This window comes from Hippocampus zosterae, chromosome 12 (genome assembly GCF_025434085.1).
Source record: "Hippocampus zosterae strain Florida chromosome 12, ASM2543408v3, whole genome shotgun sequence".
Lineage (NCBI taxonomy): Eukaryota > Metazoa > Chordata > Actinopteri > Syngnathiformes > Syngnathidae > Hippocampus > Hippocampus zosterae.
Genome location: NC_067462.1, coordinates 17,330,781 through 17,357,742, shown reverse-complemented (window position 1 = coordinate 17,357,742; position 26,962 = coordinate 17,330,781). Strand labels below are relative to the sequence as shown.

The following is a 26,962-nucleotide window of genomic DNA, read 5'->3' as shown; positions in this document are numbered from 1 at the left end:
TTGCGGAACGATTTAACCGGACTCTTGGGGGCATGATCAGAACACTTCCCCCGAAGTCCAGGTCCAAATGGCCACAGATGTTGAACAAGCTGACTTTCTGCTATAACTGCACAGTACATGAGGCCACGGGCGTTGCACCATTCTACTTGATGTTTGGACGTGTCCCTCGCTTGCCCATTGACATTATGTTCCATCATGTCTTGGAGAATGCCAGTGTTGTTAGTCACAATGAGTTTGTGAGCAACTTGAAGAAGGATCTCTCTGAGGCCGCACAGATTGCTCAACAGCATGCACTCAAGGAACAGGCCCGTCACGCCCAGATCTACAACCGCAAAGTCAAGGGTTCGCCATTAGCTGTCGGTGACAGGGTGCTGCTAGCTAATCGAGGCGAGAAGGGAAAAAGGAAAGTTGCTGATCGTTGGGACTCGACCCCTTATGACGTAGTGTCTGTGAGGCCATCGATCAATGTGTACAGGATCCGGGACGGTGCCACGGGCAGAGAGAAGGTCGTACACAGGAACTTACTGCTCCCGGTTGACTTCTTGACGTTCTCAGGTCAGATGGGTCATGTTCAGATGGGTCGGAAATGGATGCACGTTGTGGGAGTGACGAGCTCAGTTTTTGATGATCAGGAGGACGCTCGCCTGCGCACTGAGAACTGGCTCATGCAGTCACCAGTTCAGGCCGAGGTAGAACATGAGTGCTTCTCTGCGGAACCCGACTCTGTTGATGCGCGTCAAGAGGACGTCAGTGAGAGAGGTCAGTCAGTGGGCCATGACATCTACACACAGACTGAACCATTGACAGATCCGGTGCTTGACATGATACACTCGTCTTCCGACACGCCCCCAGTTGAGACTGAACTAGAGGAGGTGGTTTGCACACAACCTCACGACGCGGAGGGCCCCGTCACTTTCACAAGGTGCGGTAGAACAGTTAAGCCCCCTGTTAGACTTATATGTGAGATGTCCTATCAAAGAGTCGTGATGCCAACATCGATATGAGTTTAGTATGACCATTTAATTCTTTTTTTTTGTTGCTAATGCTGTGTGCCTTTTGTCACCATTATATCTTAATGGCTCCTTATTAATGGGTGTTGTTATGTGCAGTTTTGTGAAATGTAAATGGCATTTCATCTGGTCTGTGATGAGAATGGATTTTGGTACCAATCTATTCCTTCACACTTCTTTAAGAAGAATTCGTGTTATTGACTCTCTTGCACATCCTTGCCCGATAGCCATGGTTTTTGTCTGTTTGTCTTTTTGCTGTCTTTCATGTGTGTTGCCTCACTTCTGCATAATTTAAGGGGGGTGTATGTAACGGAGTGATACATTGCGTTTATTAAATTATGATGGAAGTGACGCAACAGCGCACGGTATGGCACCAGCTTCCCGCCGTAGTTCAGGCAGAGCTACCAGGGAAGTCACAGGGTAAGTCGGGTTTCATTGACAGTCCGGATTCATTCATTCATTCATTCATTCATCTTCCTAACCGCTTGATCCTCACTAGGGTCACGGGGGGTGCTGGAGCCTATCCCAGCTGTCTCCGGGCAGTAGGCGGGGGACACCCTATATCAGTTACCAGCCAATCGCAGGGCACACAGAGACGAACAACCATCCACGCTCACACTCACACCTAGGGACAATTTAGAGTGTTCAATCAGCCTGCCATGCATATTTTTGGAATGTGGGAGGAAACCGGAGTACCCGGCGAAAACCCACGCAGGCCCGGGGAGAACATGCAAACTCCACACAGGGAGACCGGAGCTGGAATCGAACACGGTACCTCTGCACTGTGAAGCCGACATGCTAACCACTGGACTACCGCGGTCCGGATTCATTCTAGTTTAATTACAATATTTCACTTTGTTTTCCCTTTTTCTACGCCGCTGTGTATTTAATTAGTTCCCGGATTTGTTCCGAGTCCACATTGCTTTTTGTGTCGTCATTTCATTTAAGTTTTGTCGAATGAAAGTTTTTATCCATTGAGTTAACAGGTGGGGTTTTTTTGTTGCGCAGTTATTTTCTAGACTGAAAAGCCCCGTGACTTCACCTATCTTGCCATACTGTGTTGCAGGTAATGCTTCTTTCCTTTTGATTGCACTGTATATAGTTTTTCATGTTGTTTTTCATTTGACTATTAGTGTGGCTGGCGTGTACCCGCGCGGTTCGTCGCGGCCGCCATTACTGTGCATTGTGCAGCCGTTCTGCTGCGTGTGATGCGTTCAGCGGCATCACGTAGATGCCAGTGTGTTTTTTTCCCTTTTCTTTGTAAATTGTTAATATACGATCACCTATGTTGTATATTTTGTTTTGTTGTGCAGTTAGTTTCTTATGGATGATGTTTAGTTCAGGAGAGCTACCAGGGAAGTCACAGGTTATTTTCTAGACTGAAAAGCCCCGTGACTTCACCTATCTTGCCATACTGTTTTGCAGACAATAAAAGAAGGGAAAAGCCACATCCCAGTGTCTGGTATTCTTGAAGCGGCAGCGACGTGGAGCTCGAGACCATCATAGTCGTGACCCCCGTCACGTATATATGCTACTATAGGGTGATATTATAGTTAATTTTACAAGGTAGAGAAGCTCCGCTTACGCAGAGCATCAAAAATTGAGATATACTCTTGTTGTTCCTCCCCACGGAAATCTTTAGTAAAAGGCGAAAGATTTTTACGATCTGAAGAGAAACAAGAGTGAACTGTCGATCTCCTGGCTAGACGGGCGATACCATTGTGAGCCATACCATCTTACAGGAACGGTTTCACACTCAAATGTGTCACCTTGATCATTCCACTGCAAATGGTACCCAGTGATATATACATTGCTATACTTTCATCACATCGTCAGTAGAAACAAAAGTGTTGATGTATGGTTTACATCTTCATATGAAACTTTTTAGGATGCACATGATTGTGGCTCATGCAGTGAACATCTAACCAATCCTCCACACGGCCGAGTCAACTCCTTTGGTAGTAACTGACTAAATTGCGTTGAGACGCTCCTCTCGTGTAGTGACAAGATCTTGGGCGACGCGAGATGTCAAAATTTATGGAAAGAATATGTGATTCAAATGATTGATTTTTGTTGTATGAATCAATGTCGGGCTATGAAAAGGAAAATTAAATTAATTAAATTAATCGATTTTTTTGCAATGCAGCCCTAATTAATCCGATCCCCTAGAAGGAAGTTAGTGTTTTGCATTAACTCGCAATCTTTCGTCTTCACATTTGCGTCAATTGTTTCATTTTAACCCTCAGTGTTAAGAACCAGCATTTTATATCCTAATTTTTGTAATGTTGTAATATGTTTAGGATAAAAATGTGTCATTGGGACATATTTGTTTATTTTGAATGGATCTGGCAACCCAAGATACAACGTCATATCCCGTCAGTACCCGGCGTGGAATGTCTTGCTTATGGTTCAGTGGTGATGACAAGAGGCTGCGCTCTGTGCAGTCGGCAAATAACCATGCCACGTGTTTGGGCTAAACAAGAAAATTGATCTTTCGTCATTATTTTCCCAAATGCATCCCGGTCAAAGCTCAGATCTCAACACTCAGCCCTCGTGAAGAACATGTGTCTTCCATACTTGACATTTTTCGCGGATCACAGCATGCACACAATTTTTCTTTTCCTCTTCACCAAACACCAGTGTGTTAAACACGATTATGACACTGGCCACACATAGGAAGGTTGCACATTTAATCCTTTGCGTCGTCTGGGAGATCCCACTCCCAATCAGGTACAGCTCCGTGAGGTGGGTTAAATTTGCCCCGGAGTAAGCCGTTTTCCGGGGCAACACCGGTGTAACTTTGCACGTGTGAACGCTCTACTGGCGCAGCACCGGCGTAGCACTGGAGTAAATGTTACCGTGTGAACACGGCTTTTGATGTCTAACGTCCATTACATCAGGACTGATTAGTTGAAGCCAAAAGACGTGCGTGCGTACACGTCCGAGCTGATGCAAGTACAGCAGAGAGCAGCGGACTATCGACTGCTGAGTCGCGCTTCACTCGAGTGGCGTCGCTACAGATCCTCTTCGCACACTCCACGTCAACTACAGGACTTCTGACACCCTGACGTGTTATCAAATGAGGAACACGTGAGTCCAGCTGTCATGTTAACGTAGATAACTTTTCCGATGCGTGTATGTTTCTCTCCAGTCACTCTCTCGTCTCCCGCTCTCGACGCACAACGTGAGGTAGTCGCCCCGCGACTCTGTAGTCATGTTGTACACCAGGGGTCCCCAACCTTTTTTGCCCCATGGACCGGTTTGTCAGAAAATATTTTCAGGACACTTAAGGTGTGGCGGAAATAATACAACAAAATAATATGGTATGAGCTGCATGAAAACTGGTATTTTCAAAATATAATAATAAACACAAGGAGCATCTAATCTGGCCGCAACACTCTGATCGCTATGGTAATGTTTAATGCCTTCAAAATACGATACAACGCAAATTCAAAGTGCATGAAAATGACGACTCACCACAGCCCCGAGCTTGATTTTTTATTTTATTTTTTGCAACCAGATGGTCCCATCTCTGTTTTATAGGAAACAATGACACCATGTGTGTGGTTTATGTCCAGCCTACTTCGTAATTTTGTTTTCGTCGCCGTTGCTGCAGAAAACCCCCGCCTCGCACAGGTAGGATGTCAGAAATAGCAACAGTGCTATTGTGGCGATCTCAGAGTATTCAGCCATAACTTGAATCCACTTGTCTCGAACGTACTTTTAAGGCCACCGTCATTTGCGATCTCCAGCAGTTTTTTTTTTTTTTTACTCATTTTGCGAGCTCCGGGGTTTTGTTTTTAGCGTAATCGGTGACGTCAAGCAAAGCTAGAGGTGTGTCATGCGTGACATAGACGGATGTAACGGAGAATTGGGTAATTTTTCAAAATAAAACATCTTTCGTATTCCAAAAGAAATAAAACTGAATTAAGGCAAGTTCTTTCTGTGCGGCCTGGTACCAAATGCCCTGCGGACCGGTACCGGTCTGCGGACCAGCAGTTGGGAACCCCTGCTGTGCATGGTTACACCACATGTAGGGAAAAATATGCCTGTGTTAATTGTATTTTTTTAACCATTTGTTCATTAAAATGAGCAAAAGCAGCCGTTTCCATCATCCCGCTCGTCAAACCAGCTGTTCTGATTACAATTGATTCCAACAAGCGTCAGTCAGCTATGATCACTTTATTGGAGACATGCAGTTGAGTAACTTAAGCCAGTTGGACTGCAATGAGCACGTTACTTTCATTTACGATCTTAAATGTACTTTGTCATCCTGGCTCGTGCAGGAGCCAAGTGTCCGTCCATACGATTTACAAAACAGTGTTGAGTGAAATTAGGGTTGTTTGGCCTTGGTGATGGTCTTCACTAAGGTGCGACTATTTTTATTTTACCAGGTCATCAAGCACTGTGGAGGCTCCTTTTCTCGTAGGGTCAAAAGAATTCTCTTGGTTTTTCTGCCCGACATATTCATCCCTGGGATCAGGAAAACAAAGTATTGACATTTAGTTTTTATAGTTTCTTTCAATCAAAATGCATATACTCACAAGAGAAATTCAACATTTCTTTTAAGATGCTTTGACTCCATTTTGGCAGGGAGTCTTTTCTTGTTTTATGGGTTAACGGAAAGTAGTTGCAGAAAACGGCAAGACACGGGCTAAAAGAAAAATGCAAAACAAAGCTGGAGCAAAATAAAACCAGAATCACCCATTGCAATGCCCGTAGTGAATAAATACAAACAGTACAGTAACCTATGCAAAGCAAATTCACACATTTGTACTCATCAAACAGATGTGTCCAGCCAGACCGGACAGAATGTGACCTTCACATGGGAAACATTAGGCAATGTCTCAGGTGAACAAGCAGCTCTGAATCATTTATGAACAGCCTCCAGGGAAAAGCCACATCCTAGTGTCTGGTATTCTTGAAGCGGCAGCGACGTGGAGCTCGAGACCATCATAGTTGTGACCCCCGTCACATTGGTGCCGTGACCCGTCGATCACAAGTTGACTCTCCACTTCGGACTGGGACCACGACGCTGTGCCGCTTCTTCATATCACTAGGTGGACACTGTGTGCTCATGTTCTGCAATTAGTGTGTTCTCGTCTCAACTGCTGTTTTACAATTGGTGTACTTTACTGCAAATTTTTTTTCTCTTACTCTGTTTTTTTGTGAAGTCTCAAGATGAGGTCCTTGCAAGGAACATTTAGCACGCCTTTGAATAAGTGTGTTGGTAGAGGTAGAGGGATCCCGACCGTGTTGCAGTTTAGTAGCCCTGTACAGAGTGGTGTAGTTCGTGCAGAGGGGAATGGGCGGGTTCTAGCTGAGGCCACTTCAGTTAGTGGGGACAGAGTTCCTTCCCAGACCCAGTGCAGTGTTCCTACGACAAGCGCACAAGCTACTGATTTCGCGACGACAGATCCCTTTCCCCCGTCACCTGACATAGTTGGTCAGATGAGTGACATAATAAGACATGTTGGCCAGCAGCTGGCAGATAGCATTGTTGCACAACTCAGTCCTACACATAACGTCGCCACGCATAAGAACTCAGTCTTACATGACATGGCCGTTGACACATCCGCACGAAGCCTTGACTCATCACAAGTTCTGCTCGTGCCGCACAGGAAAGTTCGGGAACCTCCAGCTTTCAAGGGGGATGACACTGATACAGTTAATGTGCATGAGTGGGAAGACCTAATGAGGAATTACATGAGGAGAGCAAATGTAGCCCCTGAGCATCAGGCAGGGGAAATCCTCATGAACCTCAGGGGTAGAGCTAAAGATGTTGTTAAAGTTAGCACAAGAAACGGTGCAGTTGATGTTTCCCAGAACCCAGATGCCATCTATGGCCTTCTTCGTAAACATTTTGCGACTGTCCCATGTTCACCTCTCCCTCTAGCGGATTTTTACACTACGCTCCCCGAGAATGATGAGGGCGCATATGACTATTGGTTGAGGATTAACAATGCAGCTGAGATTGCCGCTGACCGTCTCCGAGAACAGGGCAGAGATGTGGACTGTTCTTCTCTTGATGTAACACGGATGTTTATCAAGAATTGCCCATCCAACGATCTTTCCATGACATTCAGGTCGAAAACAATAGTGGTCGGCAGTCGAGGTCCAGGCTATACTGGATGAGTACCAGACAGAGATGAGTTCAAGGACCTCTGCATCAGCTGTGGTGAGCAGGAAGCCCGCTGAGCATGTTTATATGAACAAAGTTGAGATGCTGCCGAACACAGCGAGCAAAGATGACGGTCGGATAGCCCACCCAGCCAGGGCGCCCGACTCCGCGGCTCTTGAGCGTGTCATTTCCATGCTGGAGAGAGTTTTGCTGCAAGGAGCTAATCCTTCCTCCACCTCTGCCGCTGGTAGACGTAGGCCAAGGCTCCCTATGGTTGAAGGTTTGAATATTCTCCCATGTGCTGTCTGCGCTAACCCCGACCACTCTGCGCTCGTTCACTGCCGTGAAAAGAGTCTTTGCTTTTTGTGCTACTCACCCGATCATTCCAGAGGCAACTGCCCCACGCAGGCACGACCCTCGCAGTCGCCACTGTCGGGAAACTAATGTGTCCGCATCCAAGGGAGTGCGATGTGGATGAAGTTAGCAACTCTCCCAATAGTTTGACAGACGATTTTGAATCAGTATTGGAGTCACTCACTTCCATTGCCCCCACAGAGAAGACATTTGTCTTTCAAGGCGCTCACAAGGTTCTGAAGTCGGATAGCTGGTGTTTCCCTGGCTGCGATGATTGACAGTGGCTCCACTGGATGCACATTGAGTGAGTCGGCTATGGCACGATTGTTGGTGTGCGATCCGGACATGAAACGTTACGCTGCAGACGACGTTGTCATTGTTGGATGTGGAGGTCATCGGGTGACGCCTTCGGCTATATGCGATGTGGAAATGGTGGTGTATGATTGCAAGTTAGCTGTGCCTATGTTTGTGGTGCCTGGACAGACCGATGATGTAATTCTGGGCAGTAATGCCATTAAAAAAATTCTCCATCTGATGAGGAAGACTGAGGGCTACTGGCGGCTCATGTCAGAGCCCGGCAGCATCGTTGACGATGACTCTCACAACTTTTCTCGCTCCTTTCTAACACAGAGAGATGGAGGGGTGTAACTGTGCCTGACAAAGTTGGCACACTGAAGTTACGGAAGTGTGTGATGTTACAACCAAGGAGTGAACATCTTGTTTGGGCTAAGCTCCCCGCCTCCGCACTGATGTCGGTTGGCAGCACAGTCATAGTTGAGCCAACTCAATCAAGGTGCAGATCCAGGAAGATTCTGGTTGGCAGGGTTATCGCACCGATGTGGGGCGATGGATGGCTCCCAGTGAGAGTCATCAACCCCTCTAGTGAACAAGTGGTATTGAAGAGAAACGCGAAGTTAGCAGATGTGTTTCCTTGCATTGCTGCTGAAGACTTTGTCTTTTCACGGGACAAGATGGACTGTGGGGAGGCCTCTGACTTTGTGCACAAGATACACCTGGTGGATGAGAGGCCATTCCGCCTGCCTTACCGGAGAGTGCCGCCGAGTCAATATGAGAAGCTGAGGATGACTCTCAATGAGATGGAAGAAGAGGGCATCATTCGGAAATCCACTAGCGAATATGCGTCTCCATTGGTTCTAGTGTGGAAGAAGAATGGGGATTTGCGCATTTGCACAGATTTCAGGTGGCTTAATGCGAGGACACAGCGGGATGCCCACCCACTACCCCATCAGGCTGATGCTCTTGCCGCACTTGGGGGAAATGTCTTCTTCTCCACCATGGATCTCACCTCAGGATTCTATAACGTGCCCCTGTTTGAGGATCACAAGAAGTACACTGCTTTTTCGTCTCCTTTTGGCCTGCACGAATATAACCGGATGCCACAGGGTTTATCGAACAGCCCGGCTACATTCATGCGGATGATGCTTTCCATTTTTGGTGACAAGAACTTCACAAGCCTTTTGTGCTATCTTGACGATCTCATGGTCTTTGGTCCGACAGAACAGATTGCGTTTGAGCGATTGTAAATGGTCTACTCCCGTTTGAAGAACCATAATCTCAGGCTAGCGCCGAAGAAGTGTCACTTTCTTCGGAGATCTGTGAAGTTCCTCGGCCATGTCATCTCCGAGTCAGGGGTACAGACGAACCCCGGAAAGGTGGAAGCTATAAACAAGGTGCAGGTGTCTGACTTGATGGATAGTGATGGCCTCACTCCCTCGCAGAAGAAGATTAGGTCTTTCTTAGGGATGGTGCTGTATTACCAGCACTTCATTGAGGACTGCTCCGTCAAGGCCAAACCCCTGTTTAAGCTCCTTTCGGGTCAGAAGACTAGTGGTAAAGCCAGACGAAGGCCGAAACCTGCATTGGATGCTTCAAGTCATGTGAAGTTGAAACCGGAAGACTGGACCACTGTGTGTCAAAGTGCCTTTCAGATTTTGAAGCATGACCTGTCACACAGTGTAACGTTGGCCCATCCCTACTTCGGGAAACCTTTCATCCTTGCTGTCGATGCATCGTTTGACAGCATCGGGCCGTCCTTTCCCAGCTTCAACCTGGTGACAAGGTTGCGAGACCAGTGGCTTTTGCGAGTAAAACGTTGTCGCGAGCCCAGTTGAACTATCCTGCTTACAGGCTTGAATTTCTTGCTTTGAAGTGGGCTATTTGTGACAAGTTTTCCCACTGGCTGAAAGGCAGACACTTTACTGCCTGGTCTGACAACAACCCCTTGACCTATATTCTGACCAAGCCCAAGCTAGATGCCTGCGAACAAAGATGGGTGTCGAAGCTGGCGGCATATGACTTTGACCTGAAGTACGTTCCAGGACCCAAGAACACGGTGGATGATGCCCTGAGTCGAGAACCCTTCGTCCAGTCTTGTGTGAGTCATCGTCTTGTGAAAGAGCCCTACCTGTCCTTACTGAATGAGGTCCAAGGAGTTTTTAATGAGACGGTACAGGATGCTCTTCGTTTGACCAACAACTGTCAGGTCGTTCACACGGCTGGGGATTACGATGGAGGAGGTCCCCAGGGGGAAGCTCCCGATCAGTCGTCTGGAAGTGCCCTTGGTGCAGAGGAGGTGTCTGCAGTTTTGGATGTCCATCAGGCTGGTGGTGTCTCTCGGCTCCGTGGAGCGACCCCATTGTCACTACAGCTACCTGAAGAGGATCCTTCCATTGTCATTCCCCATAGCCAGTTACGCGATCTGCAGCAGCAAGATGCTGCAATCAGCAGAGTACTCTTCTATGTTCGGTGGCATATGAGACCCACTGCACGCGAGAGAGCAGCTGAGTCGAGCTGTGTGCTTATGTTGTTGAGGCACTGGAAGAAGTTGAAAGTTCGTGATGGGATTCTATACAGAGTTAGGAAACATCGCCACACAAACCATAAGGTCTCCCAGTTTGTCATACCTGGGTCTCTGAAGCATCAAGTTCTGCATGGGGTTCATGACAAAGCTGGTCATCAGGGCTGTTCGAGGACGCTCTCTCTGGCGAGTGAAAGGTTCTTTTGGACTGGGATGGAAAACGATATCACAAAGCACGTGAAGCAATGCCAGAGATGCATCGTGGGTAAGACCCCTGAGCCGGACGCCCGGGCACCCCTGGAGAACATCCGCACTTCCTCTCCAATGGAACTAGTGTGCATCGATTTCTGGACAGCGGAGTCGGGTGACAAGAAAACCACTGATGTCCTTGTTGTGACAGACCATTTCTCAAAGTTGGCTCTTGCCTTCCCCTGCAGAAACCAGTCAGCAAAGCAGGTTGCCCGCTGCCTGTGGGATAAGTTTTTCTGCATCTATGGGTTCCCCCAAAGGATCTATTCGGATCAGGGAGCTAACTTTGAGAGTAGACTTATCAAGGATCTTCTCGATTTGGCGGGTGTGCACAAGTCCCACACAACGCCGTATCACCCCATGGGTAATGGCATTGCGGAACGATTTAACCGGACTCTTGGGGGCATGATCAGAACACTTCCCCCGAAGTCCAGGTCCAAATGGCCACAGATGTTGAACAAGCTGACTTTCTGCTATAACTGCACAGTACATGAGGCCACGGGCGTTGCACCATTCTACTTGATGTTTGGACGTGTCCCTCGCTTGCCCATTGACATTATGTTCCATCATGTCTTGGAGAATGCCAGTGTTGTTAGTCACAATGAGTTTGTGAGCAACTTGAAGAAGGATCTCTCTGAGGCCGCACAGATTGCTCAACAGCATGCACTCAAGGAACAGGCCCGTCACGCCCAGATCTACAACCGCAAAGTCAAGGGTTCGCCATTAGCTGTCGGTGACAGGGTGCTGCTAGCTAATCGAGGCGAGAAGGGAAAAAGGAAAGTTGCTGATCGTTGGGACTCGACCCCTTATGACGTAGTGTCTGTGAGGCCATCGATCAATGTGTACAGGATCCGGGACGGTGCCACGGGCAGAGAGAAGGTCGTACACAGGAACTTACTGCTCCCGGTTGACTTCTTGACGTTCTCAGGTCAGATGGGTCATGTTCAGATGGGTCGGAAATGGATGCACGTTGTGGGAGTGACGAGCTCAGTTTTTGATGATCAGGAGGACGCTCGCCTGCGCACTGAGAACTGGCTCATGCAGTCACCAGTTCAGGCCGAGGTAGAACATGAGTGCTTCTCTGCGGAACCCGACTCTGTTGATGCGCGTCAAGAGGACGTCAGTGAGAGAGGTCAGTCAGTGGGCCATGACATCTACACACAGACTGAACCATTGACAGATCCGGTGCTTGACATGATACACTCGTCTTCCGACACGCCCCCAGTTGAGACTGAACTAGAGGAGGTGGTTTGCACACAACCTCACGACGCGGAGGGCCCCGTCACTTTCACAAGGTGCGGTAGAACAGTTAAGCCCCCTGTTAGACTTATATGTGAGATGTCCTATCAAAGAGTCGTGATGCCAACATCGATATGAGTTTAGTATGACCATTTAATTCTTTTTTTTTGTTGCTAATGCTGTGTGCCTTTTGTCACCATTATATCTTAATGGCTCCTTATTAATGGGTGTTGTTATGTGCAGTTTTGTGAAATGTAAATGGCATTTCATCTGGTCTGTGATGAGAATGGATTTTGGTACCAATCTATTCCTTCACACTTCTTTAAGAAGAATTCGTGTTATTGACTCTCTTGCACATCCTTGCCCGATAGCCATGGTTTTTGTCTGTTTGTCTTTTTGCTGTCTTTCATGTGTGTTGCCTCACTTCTGCATAATTTAAGGGGGGTGTATGTAACGGAGTGATACATTGCGTTTATTAAATTATGATGGAAGTGACGCAACAGCGCACGGTATGGCACCAGCTTCCCGCCGTAGTTCAGGCAGAGCTACCAGGGAAGTCACAGGGTAAGTCGGGTTTCATTGACAGTCCGGATTCATTCATTCATTCATTCATTCATCTTCCTAACCGCTTGATCCTCACTAGGGTCACGGGGGGTGCTGGAGCCTATCCCAGCTGTCTCCGGGCAGTAGGCGGGGGACACCCTATATCAGTTACCAGCCAATCGCAGGGCACACAGAGACGAACAACCATCCACGCTCACACTCACACCTAGGGACAATTTAGAGTGTTCAATCAGCCTGCCATGCATATTTTTGGAATGTGGGAGGAAACCGGAGTACCCGGCGAAAACCCACGCAGGCCCGGGGAGAACATGCAAACTCCACACAGGGAGACCGGAGCTGGAATCGAACACGGTACCTCTGCACTGTGAAGCCGACATGCTAACCACTGGACTACCGCGGTCCGGATTCATTCTAGTTTAATTACAATATTTCACTTTGTTTTCCCTTTTTCTACGCCGCTGTGTATTTAATTAGTTCCCGGATTTGTTCCGAGTCCACATTGCTTTTTGTGTCGTCATTTCATTTAAGTTTTGTCGAATGAAAGTTTTTATCCATTGAGTTAACAGGTGGGGTTTTTTTGTTGCGCAGTTATTTTCTAGACTGAAAAGCCCCGTGACTTCACCTATCTTGCCATACTGTGTTGCAGGTAATGCTTCTTTCCTTTTGATTGCACTGTATATAGTTTTTCATGTTGTTTTTCATTTGACTATTAGTGTGGCTGGCGTGTACCCGCGCGGTTCGTCGCGGCCGCCATTACTGTGCATTGTGCAGCCGTTCTGCTGCGTGTGATGCGTTCAGCGGCATCACGTAGATGCCAGTGTGTTTTTTTCCCTTTTCTTTGTAAATTGTTAATATACGATCACCTATGTTGTATATTTTGTTTTGTTGTGCAGTTAGTTTCTTATGGATGATGTTTAGTTCAGGAGAGCTACCAGGGAAGTCACAGGTTATTTTCTAGACTGAAAAGCCCCGTGACTTCACCTATCTTGCCATACTGTTTTGCAGACAATAAAAGAAGGGAAAAGCCACATCCCAGTGTCTGGTATTCTTGAAGCGGCAGCGACGTGGAGCTCGAGACCATCATAGTCGTGACCCCCGTCACGTATATATGCTACTATAGGGTGATATTATAGTTAATTTTACAAGGTAGAGAAGCTCCGCTTACGCAGAGCATCAAAAATTGAGATATACTCTTGTTGTTCCTCCCCACGGAAATCTTTAGTAAAAGGCGAAAGATTTTTACGATCTGAAGAGAAACAAGAGTGAACTGTCGATCTCCTGGCTAGACGGGCGATACCATTGTGAGCCATACCATCTTACAGGAACGGTTTCACACTCAAATGTGTCACCTTGATCATTCCACTGCAAATGGTACCCAGTGATATATACATTGCTATACTTTCATCACATCGTCAGTAGAAACAAAAGTGTTGATGTATGGTTTACATCTTCATATGAAACTTTTTAGGATGCACATGATTGTGGCTCATGCAGTGAACATCTAACCAATCCTCCACACGGCCGAGTCAACTCCTTTGGTAGTAACTGACTAAATTGCGTTGAGACGCTCCTCTCGTGTAGTGACAAGATCTTGGGCGACGCGAGATGTCAAAATTTATGGAAAGAATATGTGATTCAAATGATCGATTTTTGTTGTATGAATCAATGTCGGGCTATGAAAAGGAAAATTAAATTAATTAAATTAATCGATTTTTTTGCAATGCAGCCCTAATTAATCCGATCCCCTAGAAGGAAGTTAGTGTTTTGCATTAACTCGCAATCTTTCGTCTTCACATTTGCGTCAATTGTTTCATTTTAACCCTCAGTGTTAAGAACCAGCATTTTATATCCTAATTTTTGTAATGTTGTAATATGTTTAGGATAAAAATGTGTCATTGGGACATATTTGTTTATTTTGAATGGATCTGGCAACCCAAGATACAACGTCATATCCCGTCAGTACCCGGCGTGGAATGTCTTGCTTATGGTTCAGTGGTGATGACAAGAGGCTGCGCTCTGTGCAGTCGGCAAATAACCATGCCACGTGTTTGGGCTAAACAAGAAAATTGATCTTTCGTCATTATTTTCCCAAATGCATCCCGGTCAAAGCTCAGATCTCAACACTCAGCCCTCGTGAAGAACATGTGTCTTCCATACTTGACATTTTTCGCGGATCACAGCATGCACACAATTTTTCTTTTCCTCTTCACCAAACACCAGTGTGTTAAACACGATTATGACACTGGCCACACATAGGAAGGTTGCACATTTAATCCTTTGCGTCGTCTGGGAGATCCCACTCCCAATCAGGTACAGCTCCGTGAGGTGGGTTAAATTTGCCCCGGAGTAAGCCGTTTTCCGGGGCAACACCGGTGTAACTTTGCACGTGTGAACGCTCTACTGGCGCAGCACCGGCGTAGCACTGGAGTAAATGTTACCGTGTGAACACGGCTTTTGATGTCTAACGTCCATTACATCAGGACTGATTAGTTGAAGCCAAAAGACGTGCGTGCGTACACGTCCGAGCTGATGCAAGTACAGCAGAGAGCAGCGGACTATCGACTGCTGAGTCGCGCTTCACTCGAGTGGCGTCGCTACAGATCCTCTTCGCACACTCCACGTCAACTACAGGACTTCTGACACCCTGACGTGTTATCAAATGAGGAACACGTGAGTCCAGCTGTCATGTTAACGTAGATAACTTTTCCGATGCGTGTATGTTTCTCTCCAGTCACTCTCTCGTCTCCCGCTCTCGACGCACAACGTGAGGTAGTCGCCCCGCGACTCTGTAGTCATGTTGTACACCAGGGGTCCCCAACCTTTTTTGCCCCATGGACCGGTTTGTCAGAAAATATTTTCAGGACACTTAAGGTGTGGCGGAAATAATACAACAAAATAATATGGTATGAGCTGCATGAAAACTGGTATTTTCAAAATATAATAATAAACACAAGGAGCATCTAATCTGGCCGCAACACTCTGATCGCTATGGTAATGTTTAATGCCTTCAAAATACGATACAACGCAAATTCAAAGTGCATGAAAATGACGACTCACCACAGCCCCGAGCTTGATTTTTTATTTTATTTTTTGCAACCAGATGGTCCCATCTCTGTTTTATAGGAAACAATGACACCATGTGTGTGGTTTATGTCCAGCCTACTTCGTAATTTTGTTTTCGTCGCCGTTGCTGCAGAAAACCCCCGCCTCGCACAGGTAGGATGTCAGAAATAGCAACAGTGCTATTGTGGCGATCTCAGAGTATTCAGCCATAACTTGAATCCACTTGTCTCGAACGTACTTTTAAGGCCACCGTCATTTGCGATCTCCAGCAGTTTTTTTTTTTTTTTACTCATTTTGCGAGCTCCGGGGTTTTGTTTTTAGCGTAATCGGTGACGTCAAGCAAAGCTAGAGGTGTGTCATGCGTGACATAGACGGATGTAACGGAGAATTGGGTAATTTTTCAAAATAAAACATCTTTCGTATTCCAAAAGAAATAAAACTGAATTAAGGCAAGTTCTTTCTGTGCGGCCTGGTACCAAATGCCCTGCGGACCGGTACCGGTCTGCGGACCAGCAGTTGGGAACCCCTGCTGTGCATGGTTACACCACATGTAGGGAAAAATATGCCTGTGTTAATTGTATTTTTTTAACCATTTGTTCATTAAAATGAGCAAAAGCAGCCGTTTCCATCATCCCGCTCGTCAAACCAGCTGTTCTGATTACAATTGATTCCAACAAGCGTCAGTCAGCTATGATCACTTTATTGGAGACATGCAGTTGAGTAACTTAAGCCAGTTGGACTGCAATGAGCACGTTACTTTCATTTACGATCTTAAATGTACTTTGTCATCCTGGCTCGTGCAGGAGCCAAGTGTCCGTCCATACGATTTACAAAACAGTGTTGAGTGAAATTAGGGTTGTTTGGCCTTGGTGATGGTCTTCACTAAGGTGCGACTATTTTTATTTTACCAGGTCATCAAGCACTGTGGAGGCTCCTTTTCTCGTAGGGTCAAAAGAATTCTCTTGGTTTTTCTGCCCGACATATTCATCCCTGGGATCAGGAAAACAAAGTATTGACATTTAGTTTTTATAGTTTCTTTCAATCAAAATGCATATACTCACAAGAGAAATTCAACATTTCTTTTAAGATGCTTTGACTCCATTTTGGCAGGGAGTCTTTTCTTGTTTTATGGGTTAACGGAAAGTAGTTGCAGAAAACGGCAAGACACGGGCTAAAAGAAAAATGCAAAACAAAGCTGGAGCAAAATAAAACCAGAATCACCCATTGCAATGCCCGTAGTGAATAAATACAAACAGTACAGTAACCTATGCAAAGCAAATTCACACATTTGTACTCATCAAACAGATGTGTCCAGCCAGACCGGACAGAATGTGACCTTCACATGGGAAACATTAGGCAATGTCTCAGGTGAACAAGCAGCTCTGAATCATTTATGAACAGCCTCCAACCAACACAGACGCAATACAAACAGTCAGTAAAATGTTTATTAAATACACAAAATGTGCATTACAACCAACATAAAACTTTTTTTAAAAAATTAAGTAAAGAAGAAGCAAAAATCAGTCTTTGCAAATGGCCACTTGCAACATAGACTTCTTTTTCTTCTTCTTCTGAGAGCCTTTAAAAACTGGAGAGTCTAGGAATGCGCTGTCCGTAAATCTATCTCCACGGCGTATTTTTCTGCCCCCAAAAGAACAAAAACAAAATGTAAGACGTTGTTTCGTCTTTTTTTTTAAGCCAATGGACTTCACGATGAACATACACTCACTTGTTCAGGGATGGCTCCTTGTAACTGACGACGCCCTTGCATCTCCTGCCTCTCCCTTGGTTCTCTTTCTCTGAGTTACAAATGATGTTGGTCAGTGGCATGAAGGCTCGACTTGCTGCAACACACAACACAGTTTTCTCACTCTCAAAAACAGCCACTGCTTAACTGCTTTATGTCAAGTAAATATACCAAGTTCGCAGGGTTGTGGTTTTTCCCTTTGAACTACAGTACTCCTGACACTTCATGACCACAACTGTGGGGAATTACTGTTGGAATAAATGTAATTTTGTTATCCCATGTTTACTTTCATTGTAACTTTAAAGTTTTGTTTCCGAGTGAAACCTCGCAAATACTGTACCTCATTTACAATGGGGTAGGTTGACAGGGGGAGACTTGTTGGACCGGGAGCGCTCAGTCGCTCCTGTTCTGGTTTCTAGGATAACATCCTTTTGTTAGGTTAACTGCTTCTGATAAAAGTGACTGCTGCTTGTGAGAAGATAACATCAACCCGGGACACCACGAGAGGGCCATCCCACGCTGTGTTCGTGGACCACCGACACCCAGCAGGAGCCGTTTGATGACATCTCAGGAATGAACTGTGTGTTCTCATTGAAAGCTCTTCCACTGAAACTGTTGTGAAATGTGAAACTACTCCCCGTTCCTTAGACGTTTATGTAATTAGGGACCCCTTCAATTCTCAATAAATAGAGAGGGTTGGGGGGGTGTACTTCAGAACGAGTTTGAGATGTAACTGAGTAAACCTCTCCGTTCTCCTGGCAAGCAAATTGAATCCAAGCCTCTTGTATTCCTTCCTTGTATGTTGTTTATTTTATGTTCTAGGTTGACTGAACCTGTCATTACAAAAAACAGAGAACACATTCGTGGAAATGAGACAAGCAAACAAACAATGGAGGAGGGTCTCCTGTATTAAATTTAGAACAAATTGTAGGGAGCATGCCAGCAAAGCGGGGTGGAGTGGCATACGACAAGGTCCAGAGTTCAAGTGTAGCGACAGTGTAAACCAGGGGTGCTCAAACCGTTTGGATCGAAGATCTACTTTTCGATCAACTAACCTCCCAGGATCTACCCTTACCGGCACGCGCGCGCGCACGCACATACACACACGCCCTGATGAGAGACAGCCTGAAACTGAGGCATGCGACGCACTTTTGCAGCCTGTTAACTATCGTAGCTCACACGTACCGTTTTAAAGTGCTTCCCTGGGCCCTCCTAGATTCCTATTCTTTGCTCGTGCCCTAGGTGAAATGTACACGAAGCAAACTCTGAATGAGAATAATGACGATAAAAGATAGAGCGCAATAGTTCTGATCACAAGCTGCAATTGCAGACTGCTGAGAGCTAACAACTTCCGGTGACGTAATCACGTGCCACTGTAAATTCAAGATTTACCTGCTTTATTTTATTTTTAAATATTTTTTGGGTGAAAATGAGACTGATAAGATGATTAGGGTGCAGTGTACATTAAAACAAAAATATATATTATTAACATGTACAAAGACACACAAATGGTTGTTTGTTTTTTCTCCTCGACACTCCTCGGATCTACTTGGGACCTGTCTTAGATCTATCGGTAGATCAGGACCTACCTAATGAGCACCCCTGGTGTAAACCATTGTAAGCATCATTTCTACCTGGACATCCACAAGCAAAAGGGAAATGTTGGTAAACGCTGCTATATAAAACGCAGTGTCAGGGAGTAGCAGTTATCCTCAAGGAAAACATAAGTAGTCTACGGGTCTATCCTCAAAGTAGCTTACCAGTGATGGGACACTGTGAGTTGCTTAGAAGAATTAAAACACGAGAAAAATGTAACAGTGATTCATTTCAACTTATATTACATTTCTTAATGCACCAAATATTCCACATTTTGTTTAAAAAACAAATAGATTGTGTCAAATGGAAAGAGAGACATTTTTATTTACCCAAATATTTAAAAAATGGGACATTTTAGAGCTGCAATTTGAATACCATGTTCATGTTTGCTCACACGTATGATACCATGAGAATTTAATATTATATTTATGCGGCCTAAACTATATTGCCAACTCACCTGGAGAAGAGACTGGCGTGATCACAGTAGTCTCCTCCACCACTTTTCGCCCCTTTGAGGCGCGTTGTTTTGGACTACAATTTAAAGAGCCAGGCTCCATGTCTGCAACTGAGATGTTCATCCATGGTGGCGTCTCATCAGTGAGCAGGTCACCCAAATGCTGACGAGGTGCTTCACCTTCATCCGTATCCGCAGTCATTTCTTTGGACAACATCGTCATTGTGTTGATGGGAGGCGTTTTCGGTTCGGAAACGACAAATGTCTCTCTTAGATTTCTGGCGCTGTTGTCTGGTGGAGTGTATTTGGATGTATTACGGTACCGTTTAGAATTCCTATCTGCCCAGGACTTTGACTTAAGTATGTCTTCACTGTGTGCATAAGGATCATCCAAGAATGCAAACACATTATAGAAAGGGGAGTCAGGAGGATCCGGAAGATAAACCACATCCTCCTCAGGACAAACACCTTTGTCATGGCGTTGTTTTTTGTTGTTCTTGTTCTTTGCATGATCACTCGAGTCATTATTGACATGTGATTTTTCCCTGTTGGATCTCATCGAAACCTCCTTCCTTGCTTTTTTGTGCTTCTGGAATTCATAATCGGCCGAGGATTCCTCCCGTGGCGGTATGTCGTCCCTGTCATCACTGTCGGACAAGTTTACCGGGAGGCTTCCTTGATTCCGAGTGGACTCCCAAGGACGCTTACACGAGCTTGGCTTTGGTGTGACAGAACGTCCATCTGTGGTTTCTTCTACGTGATGGTGGATAACAAATGTCTTTCTGCACCTTGAGTTGGGATGTCCTTGAGAGGTTGGGGCAGACTCGTCGTTTACCTGTGGTTCACCTGTAGAATGGCTTGGTTCCTCCAACTCTGCAGTTGCAAAACTGTCTGTCCTCTCATTGTGGTCCACCATGGAGCCTCCAGTCTCTCGGTCATGAGGTGGCAACATTGACGTCACACTGATCGAGGACCCCCGTTGACTTTTCTTTGTGTACTTCCTGTATGTAATGTTTGACCTTGTTTTTTTCGAGTAATCCTTCTCTACGGGTAACTTCTCGTTCTGGTTGGATGCAAAGGAAAGGACGTCATCATCCAAGGCAGGACAGACAAAATCAGAAGAATCCACTGTTGACTTGGTGCTTCTTCCCTTTTGATGGCCGCCAACTCTGGATTTCACTCTTTTGGGAAGACGCGATGTGAGCTTACTTTGAGAAGCCGCTTTAGGATGCTTGTCCAAACTTTCTGGTGCCTGGTTACAAGGAGCGTTGACTTCAGCAGAGGGAGACGGTGTTTCAGCAGATGTTGGGCTGCTCAGTCGACACGGCAAAGAGTTGCTGTCGTAACCAGACTGGGAGAACCTAGCTGACTGACGAGTCACTTCCTCCCTTAACTTGTTGAACTGGCGCGGTGACTCCATCTGGAGTGTCTGCTGGTTTGAATTCCTTTTCCCGTCATCTGTTTTTGCTGTGGAGTTGTGGAAAGGAACACAAATCAATGCCTCAGTGACCTCACAAAGCAGCTACAAACACATGCTTTCAGGATAGGCAAAAGTGTTGGAACACTCTCCCTACCAGTTAAATAAAATAAACATGCCACCTAAGTTTCCAGGATGTTTTAGTTTTTGATATTTGTAGCCCTGGTACCAGAATTTCGCATCAGCTATGTTCGGTATTGCAGACACTACCTCAAAGGTTCTTGAACATCAAGAAAGTACTACCTAATTCATGAGATACATAAAGTTCCGAGTTCCAGGGTAAATTCCCCTTGCTCGAAATTAGCCTTGTGTGAACCACTACACCAGGGGTGCCCATTAGGTCGATCCTGATATACCGGTAGATCTAAGACAGGTCCCAAGTAGATCTGAGGTGTGTCGAGGAGAATAACAACAAACAACCATTTGTGTGTCTTTGTACATGTTAGTAATATATTTTTGTGTTAATATACACTGCACCCTAATCATCTTATCAGTCTCATTTTAAAAATAAAATAAAGCAGGTAAATCTTAAATTTACGGTGGCGCGTGATTACGTCACCGGAAGTTGTTAGCGCTCAGCAGTCTGCAATTGCAGCTTCTGATCAGAGCTGTTGCGCTCCATCTTTTATCGTCATGATTCTCATTCTGAGTTTGCTTCGTGTACAATTCACCGAGGGCACGGGCAAAGAATAGGAATCTAGGAGGGCCCAGGGAAGCACTTTAAAACGGTACGTGTGAGCTACGATAGTTAACAGGCTGCAAAAGTGCGTCGCATACCTCCATTTCAGGCTGTTTCTCATCATGGCGTGTGTGTGTGTGTGTGTGTGTGTGTGTGTGTGTGTGTGTGTGTGTGTGTCTGTGTGTGTGTCTGTGTGTCTGTGTGTGCGCGCCGGTAAGGGTAGATACCGGGAGGTTAGTTGATCGAAAAGTAGATCTTTGATCCAAAAAGTTTGGGCACCCCTGCACTACACTAACAACAGTGTAGTTAATTCCAAAGGCAATGACGGTCTTGCAGTCACGGCTGTAGTCAAGTAAAGCAATGCTTCACAGATTTTTGGGGGCCCTGGAGAGTCTGCACAGTTTTGATAACCCCTATATAGCCACGGATAGGTTTCACAGGAAAAACAATGTGGGGGTTCTATTCAAGATTAATCAGATCCCAAACATCGTAATTAACAATCGTATTGGAATGAATTTACTGTTTTGTACTCTGCACCACTATTTTAGACTACAGTAAAACTGCTCTACAACTAAACCTACATGTTCACAAATACCCCCTAGTGTGAAGAAATCTTCATTCATTCAAGCCATTCCCTCTTTTCTGCTTCCCCTACAATGAAAAGTCCACCTGTTGAGTAATACGAAATCCTTTTTTCCACCCTTGCCTCGCAATGAGGTTCACTACAACGAAAACAAGCCTACCGCAAAAGTCTAATCCAACCTCACCCGGCTTAGCTAGGAAACGGCTACAGCAGTGGTCCCCAAACTTTTTCCTGGAGGGCCACATAACCTTTCGCTTCTCTGATGGGGGTGCCGGGGTCAGTTTGTAACAGCAAAAGTGTGACTGCAAGAGTACCTAGATGTAAAAATGTATTATTTCCCAGAAACCCACACAAAATCAAATAACTTTTTTCTATACAATCGCGGTATTAAAGACGTCTTTCTTCTCGGGACACACCGCCTCCGCGACAACATTCATGCATTTCTTGACAAACTCTCCTTACCGCTGCTTCCTATCAGTTGAGCAAACCGAAAACTAGCCCGATCAGATGGCTGGTTCAGCTGAGCTTGGCGTACAAATGTATTTTGCTGAGCTAACGTTCCTCTTTTTAGCGTTGACAGTTTGTCTGCTCTCATTTGCCCATGCAAAAAAATCGTACTTGTTGTTGTGACGGGATTCATAGTGTCAGATTGTATTCTTTGAATACCGCCACCGACAGATGAGACAGACAATCTTTTCTTTGCATTGAAAAAAAGATTGTTTCTCCATTTTGGGTTAAATTCCCTGTATTCTGAATATTTTTTTTTCACTTACCTCACCTTTTCGCCATGATTATGTTCTCTTTGAGAGGGACGGGTTTAGGATTTTTTTTTCGGGGGTTGCCCAGATAACGAACGGCACAGACCACAGAAGGATGGAACAAATGTCACGTTAAATGTGTTTATGAAATAGTTATTAGCTAATAGTTAATCATGAAAATAGTTCAGAACTAAGGAATATTTTATTGCAAAAGCCAAATTTTATGATAAAATACAAATATACATAGATGAAAAATAAATCAAAAGACTTTGCGACAGTGAAAGGTCCCCTGTTGTGAAAATATTTGGCTGCAAACATGAGTTCATTGTAGAGGATTTCTACTGTACTACAGTATTAAGAATGGTTGAGCTCGTCTATTGGTTGAAATCAAGTATTGCACTCAGCTTTGCCATATGGATAATTCAAGACATTAACAATTCGATACAATAGATAGAATTGATTCATGGATAAAACCATCTCTATTATGCTAGAACAAACAAATAAGACAGTGTAACTGTCCAGCGTGTTCTCACAAGATGAAGAATTAAGAGACAGGATGGAAAAAGGTGCTCATTCCAATCTCTGATGATTTGATTCATTGATTGATTAAGAGGTGTCCCAACAATTCTGCCCACGTACCGTTGCCAGTGGACACATTTCTGCTCAGAGTGGGTAAGACTGCAGGCATGTTGTTTTTAAGACTGTCTGGTTGTATTTCTGGACTGAGTTCTGCTGAATCCTTTGAAACGTCCGGAGGATCTCGTGCCACACTTTGAAGGTTGTCAGAACGATCAGTTAGAGTGAAGTTAAATATTATACAGGATGACAGATTATAATGAAAAATCAACCTCACTTTTTAATTGAAGGGTTGTCAGGATCAGTTGGGAGGACGTTGTCGTCCGCGGATGGTTCAAAGAGCACCTGGGGGATCAAAAAAGACTATCTTAAAATTACTGAAAATGCTCATCAAGAGCTCAAAACTTTCATGGTATTCCTTATTAAGTCCCTTTAGAAGAGGGCTGTCAAACATGTTTTCATTGTGAGCCACCTCATCATCATGGGTGACTTTAGGGTGAGGGGGATGAGGATTAGGATGGGTGATGGCTCATTTTGCATGAGACTGGGCCACCTCCTAACAACTGGCTAATATCAGCATGACAAAAACATACGTTATGTAAAATGCGTCAAAACCATACTATAGCCATGTCAATAGGACACCTCGGAACTGCATACACCAAATGCAGATGGCTCCTTTAACTTTGTAAAATAGCTTGTATCAACTCAACTCAACTGTATTTATAGAGCACTTTCAAACAGCCATCGCTGCACACAAAGTGCTGTACATGGAGCAATTTAACATATACACCAAACAGTAAAACAAATCGGTAATAAAGGTACCCAAAGTAACTTTATTTTTTGCAAAAGAAAAAAAAATTGTGTCTGGTTGAGTCTGGAGGTCCCGAACAAGCCCTACAAACAATTCCGACCGGAATTGTTCATGCAATAATGCATCAGAGGCAAACTCATTTGCGATCCTCTGGCGCCACCTAAAGTTGTAAAATTTGAATGACCTCAACCCAACAATGTGGCATGCATAGTATGTCCAAGCGAAAACAAAGCGATTGACGTAAAAATCGCGTGAAATGCATGTTTACACATTAGGTTTACGATGCATTCAAAAATATGAATTATAATGGGTCTCTATGGTGCAAAATATGTAAATTGTGGAAGTTACGGAATCAAAACCTTTTATTTTTTGCTGAAATGCCTGAGAATTATCAACCCGTGACATCATGAAATTTCAGCCATTTTAGAACCCCCCTTTATGTTTCAGCTCTCGCGTGTTTTTCCGAATGCCTTTGCCTTTGATTCAAAGACGAGAAACGTCATAATTTGCATAAAAACGTAGGCTGGGGAACATGAGCAAACTAAAATACAGGTCCCGGCTCCACATTGAGCAGGAGTCAAGAGTTGCTGTGTCCTGCTTCAAACCTCGCTTCGAAAAGCTGTGCATTGCAAAACGTGCTCATTGTAGCCATTAATCCAGACATCATCTTTGATTTTAAAAAAAAGCACAAATTCTTTATATTTTTTTGGTTTGCTGGTTATTTTTTTTAAATATTATGCTCTGAGATAACGTTGCTGATTAGTTTGAATGCATTATTAGTTATTGATTTTATGCCATTTTATTTTTCAGTATCGTATGGTTTGACATGGTCAGTCAAAAAATATTTATTGTTAAATTAAGGATTTAATGTTATTTTTTAATTTCAAATGCACAGAACAGATCTTTTCTGTTCCAGTTACTAAAGCTACCGGTATTCTTGGTTGTAAGTTGATCCATATTTCTTTTGTTTTTTTATTCTCTTATACGTTAATAAGGACACAGTGTTATGCAAAGGTGTACTTATAACAATTTTATAGACAAATGATACTATTTATAGTCGTGCTGGGGGGGGCAGGTGCGATATGTTTTCCCCTTCCTTGGGGGGGCATGACAGAAAATAACTGAGAACCACTGATCTAAGGTAAGTTTTCATATACACACATACACACCACTAAATACCAACAAAAAACATTTCAAGATTTCTACTTACGCTGTCAGGGAATAATTCAGCTACCATGTTCATGTGTTGGAGCGTACTGCGATAAAGGTTTTTCAAGATGAGGAGCTGTGAAAGAACGACATAATTGTGAGCTTATTTGCACATCTCAAGTTGAATGCTTCAAAAGGTAACTGCTTTCGTACATGATGTCATACAAGAAATCAGATTAGTATGTCTTCTGTGAAGCCAGCACTGAAAAATACGAATGAAGGCAGAGAGACAAGTGCAATAATGAACTATAGGAGCAGAAAGGGAACTCTCTTGATTTGAGTCAGCTGCAGAGACAGACAATTAAAACGACATAAATCCATCTATGAGTGCATCCTTTCTTATTTTTTTAAATTATTATTTTTATTCTTTGGCATTTGACTCAGCATGACTCAGATTTGTTCTTGGTTTTGCTGTTCGGTGCTTTCTACCGTCTTTGTTACAGATTTGTTGCTTTCCTGTTGTATATGTTAGTTGCTCCATGTACAGCACTTTGTATGCAGTGATGGCTGATTGAAAGTCCTCTATAAATACAGTTGAGTTGAGTTGAAATCTGCACATGGGATGAAATAAATAATCTCACCACTTTCCTGTACTTGTGCTTCTTGGTGGCCAAATCAAAGCATGCAGACTGTGCTTCCCTTCTCAGGTGCAGGTTCTCTTTCTGTAGCAGCATGGACTTCTGCTTTTCAGCCTGTACGGCGAGAGCTAGGGCTTTGTTGTTGGTCTTCAATGAGACCTTGAAGAAGGAGGAGGTGTCTGATATGAGGAACGGCAGAAAATTGAGAGAGAAGGGAAAAAATATTAACATTTAGCAGACGTAATCTTATAAATGTCATTCAAGAAATCAGAGAGACTCACTGTGCATTTTATTTTTGATCTTGGATGCTGAAGCAAATTCCTTCTTGGAATCCTTGGTAGGCTTCATTGTTTTTAATTGCATCATAATTGGAGAAATATCACGTTGTTTTACACTGAGAAATGCAGTCACTTGAAAGACAAAAAATATATAGAAATTAAAATAAAATGGTACACTCAGTTGCAGAGTTACCCACGCAGCTTGCTTCAAATTTGCTGGTTTTAGTCTTAAGGTTATTGTTATTGGTCTGAAGGTTCAGCTGTCTGGTAAAGTGTCTTTTTGGGAAAAAAATACTCATTAACAAGTGGATATTTACATGTAAAGAAATGTATTTGGTGTTTTTGTACATTCTTAACATACACGTTAAAAATTTATAAATCCACCAACGTATCTGGATTTACATTACAATTACATCGCTTTATCTGGGTAGCTAAATGGCAAACAAAAATCAAAAACTTCGGTGCTCGTACAGTACATTGGGTTAAAGCTAAATATTTAAGTACACTTACATGTACAGTATATTTAAACGTATAGTGATATAATCTGATTGTTAGTCAGACGACGGTGCCGTTAGCATTTGCCATCAACAATTTTTGTTGTTTTAGCGATTCTGAATTCTTTAACTCACGCAAATTGAGTTACACGGAATGCGACTTTGTCGAGGAATGCGACTTTGTCGAGTAGATCCTTTCCGATGTCACACAAGAAACGAAAACAGAAACTCAGCTGAAACAATTACATTGGCGAAGATTTCGAAAACACAACACAACATAAACAAACTTCACCGTACTTCCGCT

The 26,962-nt window shown here is 44.3% G+C and overlaps 3 protein-coding genes and 2 non-coding genes across 7 annotated transcripts in view; 2 read left to right on the top strand and 3 right to left on the bottom strand.

The window, feature by feature from the left end:
- LOC127611349 (uncharacterized) overlaps positions 1 to 7,467 on the top strand; it is a 24,446-nt gene extending 16,979 nt beyond the window's left edge. The window contains exon 2 of the mRNA XM_052081855.1: positions 5,895 to 7,467. Within this exon, the coding sequence (XP_051937815.1) occupies positions 6,192 to 7,145 (954 nt within the window). The 5' untranslated portion in view covers positions 5,895 to 6,191 and the 3' untranslated portion in view covers positions 7,146 to 7,467. The remainder of the gene's footprint in view (positions 1 to 5,894) is intronic.
- LOC127612381 (U5 spliceosomal RNA) lies at positions 2,584 to 2,696 on the bottom strand. The gene has a single exon (XR_007965804.1). It is a non-coding gene; the product is annotated as a U5 spliceosomal RNA (small nuclear RNA).
- On the bottom strand, positions 5,188 to 26,962 carry sgo2 (shugoshin 2). 3 transcript variants are annotated; one of them, XR_007965296.1, is made up of 10 exons: positions 26,794 to 26,962; positions 26,168 to 26,296; positions 25,890 to 26,065; positions 25,310 to 25,384; positions 23,566 to 23,633; positions 23,352 to 23,482; positions 19,219 to 20,682; positions 17,148 to 17,262; positions 16,713 to 17,059; positions 5,188 to 5,786 (listed from the first exon to the last, which is right to left on the bottom strand). XR_007965296.1 is itself a non-coding variant. In XM_052081848.1 (9 exons), the coding sequence occupies exons 2-9, from the start codon at positions 26,250 to 26,252 to the stop codon at positions 16,939 to 16,941; spliced, it is 2,235 nt and encodes a 744-aa protein (XP_051937808.1). In that variant the 5' UTR covers positions 26,253 to 26,296; positions 26,794 to 26,962; the 3' UTR covers positions 16,113 to 16,938. The 3 variants fall into 3 exon arrangements, 1 of the variants encoding a protein (XP_051937808.1); XR_007965297.1 differs by lacking the exon at positions 26,794 to 26,962 and adding an exon at positions 26,675 to 26,778; XM_052081848.1 differs by lacking the exon at positions 5,188 to 5,786 and having other exon boundaries at positions 16,113 to 17,059.
- LOC127611387 (uncharacterized) lies at positions 8,444 to 12,055 on the top strand. Its single transcript, XM_052081893.1, is given in 2 exon segments — positions 8,444 to 9,470; positions 9,527 to 12,055. Coding segments are annotated over 2 exon segments (3,417 nt in total). The 5' UTR covers positions 8,444 to 8,456; the 3' UTR covers positions 11,930 to 12,055.
- On the bottom strand, positions 13,509 to 13,621 carry LOC127612380 (U5 spliceosomal RNA). The gene has a single exon (XR_007965803.1). It is a non-coding gene; the product is annotated as a U5 spliceosomal RNA (small nuclear RNA).

What these genes read in the sequence shown, in the direction of transcription:
- sgo2 (XM_052081848.1), bottom strand. Translation starts at nt 26,252, where the DNA reads ATGATGCAATTAAAAACAATGAAGCCTACCAAGGATTCCAAGAAGGAA. An exon ending in CACGCCAGTCTCTTCTCCAG is followed by an intron (nt 17,263 to 19,218) that starts GTGAGTTGGCAA and finishes TGTGTGTTGCAG; the next exon opens with CAAGTCGAGCCTTCATGCCA. An exon ending in AAGGAGCCATCCCTGAACAA is followed by an intron (nt 17,060 to 17,147) that starts GTGAGTGTATGT and finishes TTTTGGGGGCAG; the next exon opens with AAAAATACGCCGTGGAGATA.